Source organism: Sinocyclocheilus anshuiensis, unplaced genomic scaffold, assembly GCF_001515605.1.
Source record: "Sinocyclocheilus anshuiensis isolate Anshui unplaced genomic scaffold, SAMN03320099.WGS_v1.1 scaffold146, whole genome shotgun sequence".
NCBI classification, from domain to species: Eukaryota; Metazoa; Chordata; class Actinopteri; order Cypriniformes; family Cyprinidae; genus Sinocyclocheilus; species Sinocyclocheilus anshuiensis.
The window spans coordinates 17123-26023 of NW_015546038.1; the positions used below are offsets into that span (position 1 = coordinate 17123).

The 8901-nt window shown below is 36.3% G+C and overlaps 1 protein-coding gene across 1 annotated transcript in view; it reads right to left on the minus strand.

Annotated features, from left to right (window-relative positions):
* Nucleotides 1–3502: 3502 nt before the first annotated feature.
* Nucleotides 3503–8901, minus strand: part of LOC107698879 (myelin expression factor 2-like) — a 19653-nt gene continuing 14254 nt past the window's right edge. The window contains exons 12-16 of the mRNA XM_016500014.1: nucleotides 8353–8442; nucleotides 7278–7367; nucleotides 6753–6862; nucleotides 3903–3987; nucleotides 3503–3828 (exon numbers count right to left, since the gene is read on the minus strand). Coding sequence (XP_016355500.1) covers nucleotides 3665–3828; nucleotides 3903–3987; nucleotides 6753–6862; nucleotides 7278–7367; nucleotides 8353–8442 — 539 coding nt within the window. The 3' untranslated portion in view covers nucleotides 3503–3664. The remainder of the gene's footprint in view (nucleotides 3829–3902; nucleotides 3988–6752; nucleotides 6863–7277; nucleotides 7368–8352; nucleotides 8443–8901) is intronic.

The window sequence follows — 8901 nt, forward strand, 5'->3', positions numbered from 1 at the left end:
CAAGCCCAATTTGAGGAGCATTAAATCATTTTTGCATTCCGAATTTTTTTACAATTATGCAGAAAATTTCAGTAACACTTTAAGACTTTATGATAATGCATTATAAAGGTCTTCATAACGTACATTATAATGCATGATATCTTTTCATAAATAATTGTAACTGAAATTATAATGCAATATAATACTTGCAGATTCTTTGCATTTGCAATTGATAGTTTGTCATGATTTAATGCATTGTACTTTCTAAAGGTGAAACAAACTATAGATAGGTATTATAAATTTGGTTACAATTATTCATGAGGACATGCGATGCATTATAAGGTAAATTAGAAGGCATAATTAAAAATACTTTTATAATGCATTGTATATAAATGCTTCAAGTAGTGTTACTGAAATTTTCAGCATAATTGTTGTGTAAAGAATGACAATGCATAAAAGATTTACTGCTCCTCATATGGGGCTTGTTTTTTTCTTTTGGGAATATGATCTAGATGTTTTCAAGCATCAGGATGCATTAGGCTTCGTTTCTGCACTGTATAATTTCTCATGTTGTTGTTGGGGCGAGAGCTGAGCCGTCACGTTCTCCTGAAGACACCTGGTCTCTCTCTGGAGCTTTCTCATGCTGAATGCCGCAGGATCTCATTACTCTCTGTCAGTGTTTCTCTGTGAGTCTGCGAGGGATTCATCGTAACGGATCTCTCCTCTCAGAGCCGCTTCTGTGCTGCGTCTCGAGGGAGTCGCACACAAACCCAGTGACTTTAATGACTTTCCTCCTGTTCACACGACTCCCTTCAGTCATTCTGAGTGTGTTTTCTGTTCACACTGCTGCATTCAATGCATTGTTCTTTAATGCAATGTCCTAGAATCCAGAGGATCAGTGATGTGGATGGCCTCACTAAACTTGACGTTCTAGACTTACAATCAGGTACAGATTCTCAAGCAATATCACATATGATTGAGAGCTGTCTAAATAACTATTAAATACCATCAAATGTCACACAGTGTGAAATAACATGCATTTTTTTAAATGAATGTTGCAGATCATCTTATGAACAATTCGTTCATGCATATGTTATTTTAAAACATTTTTGGCCTTGTATCGTTTAATCAAAACATAACTGGATCTTCTCTCTGGTGGTATATATACGATTTCTCCAACCATTTAGTGTCTTTAAGCCCCGCCCCTGCATCTGCATACACATTTTAAGAGCCATGCCCACATCTCAGCATCCAATCAACAACCAGTGCACAGAACCAAGTCCCGCCCTAGATTTTTCTTTCCGATATTCCAATCTTCTTCTTCTTCTTCTTACACTCGAATGTATGTCACAATATGAAAGAAAATATCTGTCACTACTTGCATTTCATCATGACTTTAACACGACTAATTTAATTAATTATTACAAAATGTTTTGGTTTAATTGTTTTTGAATGATTGATTTATTTTAATTTTACATTTTTATGATTTAATTATTAGCAAGCTTTATTGCGTTTTTAATTTTAAATTATTTCAGCATTTTATGATTTAATTATTAATAATTTTCCCATCGTTTTTAATTTCAATTTATTTATTTTATTTCTGCATTTTAATGAATTAATTATTAATAAGTGTTTTATTTGGATTGTTTTTGAATAATTGATTTATTTTAATTGCATATTTTTATGACATTTTTTAGTAAGTGTTTTATTGTATGTTATAATAAAGATCAGATGTATCCAGTTACAAGAGAAGAGGTCTGATTGAGAAGGCTGATAGACTGGGATAAGTCACACTATGGCACTTCTGTGTGTTTTTAATACTTGCTCAAAGCATCTCAGTGGTCCGCAGCAGACTGATCTGAGTCTTGGTGTCTCTCTTTGTAAAACGAGTCCGTTAAATGAACAATTTCTGCGTGGGAAGCGAGTGATTAGTGAATGAGCAGAAGAGCTCTAGATCTGTTAAAGAGCGTCTGTGCTGTGAGTGTTTCTGCTCTGTCTGTGGGCAGAGAATTACAGCGTCAGCGTTCATTAAAAACACATTATTCCCCTCTGAATTAACCTCTCAAAACCAAATCGCTCCAATTATAATTAAGAAAACCGCACTGGAAGCTGTTTGTTTGTGACGCTGATTCAGCCGTCAATCAGAAATACACTCATTTCGTTTATTAAGGTCAGCTGTATGAATCAAGTATTGTGAGTTTTATTTGTTTTGTATAAATACTTCTGACTGTTTCATTAAAGCCAGCTTGTAATGTGATAATCATATCTGTATAAATTCATACACACCTGTAGCAACTCTTCTGTTCAACTGTTTGGGGTAAGTAAGATTTTTTTAAAGAAGTGTCTTCTGCTCACAGAGGCTGCATTTATTTAATCAAAAATACCAACTTGGGAATCCGATGACCCCTTTAAGAATAAAATAACAGATTTTGATGTCTGATGGTTTCCTCCTCTCACATTTAAAACTTTACAATAGTAACTCACACACATATCTGCCTATATTGACACTTTTTTTGTAATATAGTAGCAGTATTATGTGTAGTTGTTGTTATGTGTAAAGCTCTAATGAACTCAAACTCTATTGCGCACACATCGTTGAAGACTTGGTGAGTTTTAAAATTTTGTAAATTTATGTAAAAGATTATGAGTTCTTAAAGTTTTGTCTTCAGAACATTCCTAAAAAAGATTTTTTGAGAATTAAAAAAAAAAAAATTCATAATACAAAATAGCAGTATACATAAAGTAATAAATAATAATTAATAATAAAGTAAACTAATTTTACAATTAATCGTTTGTGTTGATCTGACAAACTGAGACCCAGACCGAATTTACATCATGCTAACATGCTAGCAACATGCTAATCATGCTAACACCATGCTAATCATGCTAGCAAAAAGGGTAGTAACTTGCTAATTATGTTAACATGCTAGTAACATGCTAATCATGCTAGTAACTTGTTAATCATGCTAACAAAATGTTAACACCATGCTAGTAACATGCTAATCGTGCTAGTAACATGCTAATCATGTTAGAAACATGCTAGTAACTTGTTAACAAAATGTTAACAAAATGTTAACACCATGCTAGTAACATGCTAGTAACTTGTTAATCATACTAGCAACATGCTAATCATGCTAACAACATGCTAATCGTGCTAGCAACAGGCTAATCATGCTAAAAACATGCTAGCAACATGCTAGTCATTCTAGAAACAGCCTAGCAACCACCCTAGGTACCTAAAAAAAAAAAAAGTTTTATACCTATCTGTTTTTCTGATAGACTGTATTGCTACTATTTTAGCTTTCAAACTACTTCAAACTGAAAACTTTCAGACTGCAAGCTTTTAAAACTTTTTCAAACTTTCTAGCTAGGCTTTTTCAAGCCAACTTAAAGTTTGTCTACAAACTTTTCAATCTAGTTAATAATAAAGTATAATAAACTAATTTTACACTTAATCGTTTGTGTTGATCTGACAAACTGAGACCAAGACAAAATTTGCAACAGCCAGCTTTTTATTTTTTAAAATGTAGTCCGACACGAACGTCCCACAAATTAAAATGTTTACCAAAAAAAACTAGTGGTCACTAACACATGGAGCTGAAGCGGCTGGTGAGATCGCTGATATGACAGTCATGATGTTTTTAAAACAAAACAAAAGCTGGGCTCTGTGATGTGTGTGTGTGTCTCAAGCGGTGCGGTCGATACGAACATCAACCTCTCGTCCGTTGATCTTGGTTCCGTTCATCATGCGGCAGGCTTTCTCAGCGCTCTCAGGAGAGTCGAAGCGCACCGTGCCGCAGCCTTTGGATTTGCCGTTCTCCATCTTTATTTCAGCGTACATCACCTGACCTGAAGAACACATCCGCCCAATTTTTATGTTTCTATTAATCTGCTGCATATCAGAAATGAGTTAACGCACGTACCGCAGTAACTGAACTTCTCCTTGAGCTTCTGCCAGGTCAGATCGTACGAGAGCTGTGGAAACACACACACACACAGAGACGATCCTCATCAAGCACACTTCAGTGGAGACGATATATATATATATATATATATATATATATACACACATACAGAACAGTGAACAATGACGGAGTCATATGAACTACTCAGGAAAAGGCAGGGCTTCTGCAGGTTTTATGAAAGTAGATTTAAAACTTTTTTAAAGGCCAAGTAAAGAAAATGTAAAGAATAAATTGAATGCAACACAATACATCAACATGTAAATGTCTTGTATTAGCAACACTTCACAGTTTGAAAAAAAAAAAACAACTTCCTACAGATCTCCATTACTTTTTAATTCATTTTACACACACACACACACACACACACACACACACACACACACACACACACACACAAAAGAGGGAGAAAATGATAACTGATGTATTTTTCCATGAGTCTGCTATGTTAGCGATTATAACGTTACCTAGCTTGATGGTAGCTTGTTTTATACCATAGCTTGTTTGATAGGCCACCCACTATAACTAAAACAGCGATAAGCCTGTGTGTGAACTGATATTAGGTCAATATTGAAGATCTACCGTTGTGTTGGGTTTTGCTCAATATGATGTTAAGTGGCAGATCAGTGGGCTTGGTGCAGTTGAATATCTAGACGTCCTCTGTCATAGACAAAACCTAAAATACTATGTGGAGGACCCAAGATAATTTAATAATTATAATATGACCGAGTGGTGAACCTTCGAACCTAACTCTAAGAATTTTAACCTAACTTTAAGAATTTAAATAACTATCGCTTTGTGTTGTTGGCCAGATAAAATGACAGAGAAAAGAAAAACGGACATAAGATAATTTTTCAGTGCGCCAAAATGCCAAGTAAGTACAAAAAGTCCCCATATTAAGGCAATTTGGCCTTAAACATCTTTCTGTCCCTTTCAAAAATTGCTCTTGAGAAATTTTATGTTTATTATCACCCCAAATGTTAGATGAAATGTACTCCCATGTTTGAAGTACTCCACAAGTGCACATTCGATATAAGTAAGGCACGCTTCTTTTTTCACAAGAAAGATTAGATAAAACAACCAAACACAGTTGACAACCATCAGTTGAATTTCTGAACCAAAACAAATGTCAAAATTAACTTTGACATTTCCTTATGTTTTCCTTATTTGATCATATCAGTTCATCAGGCATTTCCACTGTGCTCGGTGTGAAAACTGTGAATTTGTCTCTCCTCATAAGCTGCGTTCGCTCGTCAGCAACCGCACAAACACATACAGCAACTGTGACATCTCAGCGGGAGTTGTCTGACCGTGTCGAGCAACTGAAGCCCCAGCCACAGCTTGAACGTGTTTGTGTGTGTGCAAAGATATCAGACATTTTCTTTCTTCCTAGCTGCTTTTCAAGCACAAACGCTTTTAAAATATCTTCTGTGTTGTGAGAACCCTGAAGAACTACTGTGTGGAAGTTGAACTTCAAAAAAAGCCTCTCCATCTCACGTTCTGCTTTTCGCTTAGCAAAGTGCTCCCTCTAAATTACAAAGAAAACGAAGCACTTATGGCCCACATAGCTGACAGTCTAACTTATGTTCAGCGAATCTCCCAACAACACACACACACACACACACACACACACACAAACGCACACATACTCACAAAAAGCTATTCATAAATCAAGATAGATGGAAAAATTAGATAAGAAACCCTGTTTTTCCTTTGAAAAATTTTATTATTTTCACTTTTTATCCTAAATTCACTTCATTTTGATAAATTGATCAGAAAACAAGATTTAATATTTTTCAGTTTATTTTATTTATTTTTATTTAAGATAAACTCAGATTGATTGATACATTGATAAAATGTTCAATTGCTCAGAAAACAAGTCTTCATGTGTTCATTTTGCATCTCCAGTAAATGGGTCCTGATTTAAGGATGTTGAAATATTTGTGCTGGAAAACAAAACAGAAATACTGAGGAAGAAACTCTGTATTGTAGGGCTGCACGATTCATAATGAAATCGAAGAAATCGTTCTGCGATTATGAAAGCTGTTTGCGTAGATTCTCCGTGAACTACGGCTGTGTAGTAAATGCTGCTACATCTGTGAAAATACCACATTTAATTACATGTTTTCACTCCAAACTCACTTCATAACGTCAGTCGAGTGTTGTAATAAATCCTTCTGTGAGATGCAAACAGGTAAGGGAGGAAAAAGGTGAGAACATTACGTGGATCGGGGGCATGCTCCACACGGAATTTCTTTTAAAGGTATTTGCTTTACATGCTTATTTGTAGTTACTTTAAGGTATTTTTTAAAATATTTTTTATTATGTTATACGTTCAAAACTGTAATTTTTCACACACACACAAAAAAGTTTTTTAACATCTTGTTGCAACATTTTACAACAATCAAGATTGAATATATTTGTTCAAAATCCCATGTTATAAAAGATGAAGTGCTATGCAGGCTATTTAAGACAATATTGGCTGATTAGACGACAATGCTGAGCTAAAATGCAATGTTTCCCCTTCTCCCTCTCTTCACCGTTCCTACATCTCAGACCTCAAATACAAATAATATTACCCTTTTTAGACAGTTTTTGAAGTAAAGAGTAAAGAAAAATACTATACAAAACTTATTGAAAAAAAAAAAAAACAGTTCTTTGCGATTTCATTGCGATTTATTGTGCAGCCCTACTGTTTTACATGCAACATTTAATGCCACAACTTTAAAACTTTCTGCTTTAATTTATGGAATGTGAATTAAGATGCTTTATGACCTGCAGAAACCCTTAAATAGGGTTTATGTCAAATCAAAGTGAAGTATATATACATGTAATTTTGTGTGTGAGAGCATGAGATGAGTGACCTAATCCAGAGCCCATGGGTCCCATCCCAGCATTCCCCATTCCTGCATATCCTTCACCTGATGGACAGAGAACAGAGAGTCAGCATCACCATCAACACACACTCTCACACACACACACATGCACACGCACACGCGCACACACACGCGCACACACACTCTCACACACACACTCCGTCTCTCTCTCTCTCTCACACACACACACACACACACGCACACACTCACACTCTCTCACACACACACACGCGCGCTCTTTGTGAACCAACTTGATTGCTTTTAGTTAGAAACAAGTAATTTATCTCAGGCCTATTATCAGGTCTTATATTTCAAAATAAAACAACAAGTGAGCTCATTAGGGTTCCTTCCCCCATGTCTACATTCATATTTCAGCCATTTTAATGATCTGTACACATTGTTCTTGTGTCATTATAGCACTGCAGTATCAACCCCCTCTCTCTCACACACACACACACACCTCCAAACGAGTCTCCGAACGGGCGGTTCATCCCCATGTCCCTTCTGCCGAAGTCTCTGTCCATTCCTCCCATTCCAGAGCGATACACATCTGCACAAACATCAGTGAACACTGAACTGATCTGAATTATAGACTGATACTGAAATATAGTATTCTGTTATATTTATGTCTGTGAAGCTGCTTTGAAACTATCTGTATTGTATAAAGCACTATATGGTCATTCTGTGTCGACTCAACCAGAGGTGCCTGGCTAAAAACTTTGGTTTGATATTTGGCTTTTGACCATTGAAGAGTTGCCCATGGAGCCACACTGAGATCCCCATATCTCTGGGACTAAACCATATAAGGCCTTAAAAATGAACATGAAAAGAAACTTTAGTTGACAATCAGAATCTACAATTATATCAAGATACCTTTAATACTTCATGAGAAAGAGTATTTTGTCACTCAGACGGGTCTGTTCTATGCAATTGTTTTGTTTGAGGGAAACAAGATATATTTTTAGTTTCAGCCTTATTTGTTCTTCAAACATTTCTCTTCAAAAGAAAAAAACTTTCTGCTAAATGCAAAGTGACCCACATTTGGTTCACTGAAAATGAGCACAATTTAACAATTTACTCCTGGAGCTGTATTGAAATGGCCATATCTCTGGAAATGTGCGCTATAGAGCCTTAAAAAAATAAGATACCAGAAGAAAAGCATGTTAAGAACTAACATATACGGCAGCTAAGATTGCTAAAGTCAGCAGATTTTACTAACAGAGCTGCCAATAACACAATGATGTTGCCATCTTTCTTAAGTCATTTTTACCCTCTTGTAACTTGGTTCCAAATCTCAGGTAAAACTGTCATATCATCCCTCCCCTACAAAATACTGGATTACTCCGTAAATATACACCCATGACATTTCATATTTTGGCTTTCATCACTCTTTATGTTTGTCTTTCTTTAGAAAAAATTGAGCCAGGGAGGTTTCTGAAATGTGGTTGGTTTGAGACAGAACGACCCAACAGAAATACATGTGATTAGATTAATGTCTGTTAGACAGACAGACTGAAGGAAGGATTGATGTCTACCTCCCATTCGGCCCATGGGTCCCATGTCTCTGCCACCGAATCCTCCCATTCCACCCATGCAGTCCATGCCGGAGAAGCCTCCGCCCATCCCTACACACACACACACACACACACACACACACACAGATGAGCACACACACACACACAAACATAAGAGCACACACACACACACACACACACACACACACACACACACAGGTTTGTTTTTATGGTTTATGGGGACTCTCCATAAGCATAATGGTTTTTATACTGTACAAACCGTATTTTCTATTGCCCTACACCAACCCTACCCCCCTAAACCTACCCCTCACAGGAAACTTTCTGCATTTTTAGATTTTCAAAAAAACTCATTCTGAATTAATTATAAGCCTTTTGAATTAAGGGGACACTGAAAATGTCCTCAAAATCACCTTCTCGTTGTAATACCTATGTCATACCCATGTTATTATACAAATTTGTGTCCTCGTAAACCACATAAACATGCACTCACACTCACACACACACACACACACTCACACACACACTCACACTCACACACACACACACGCA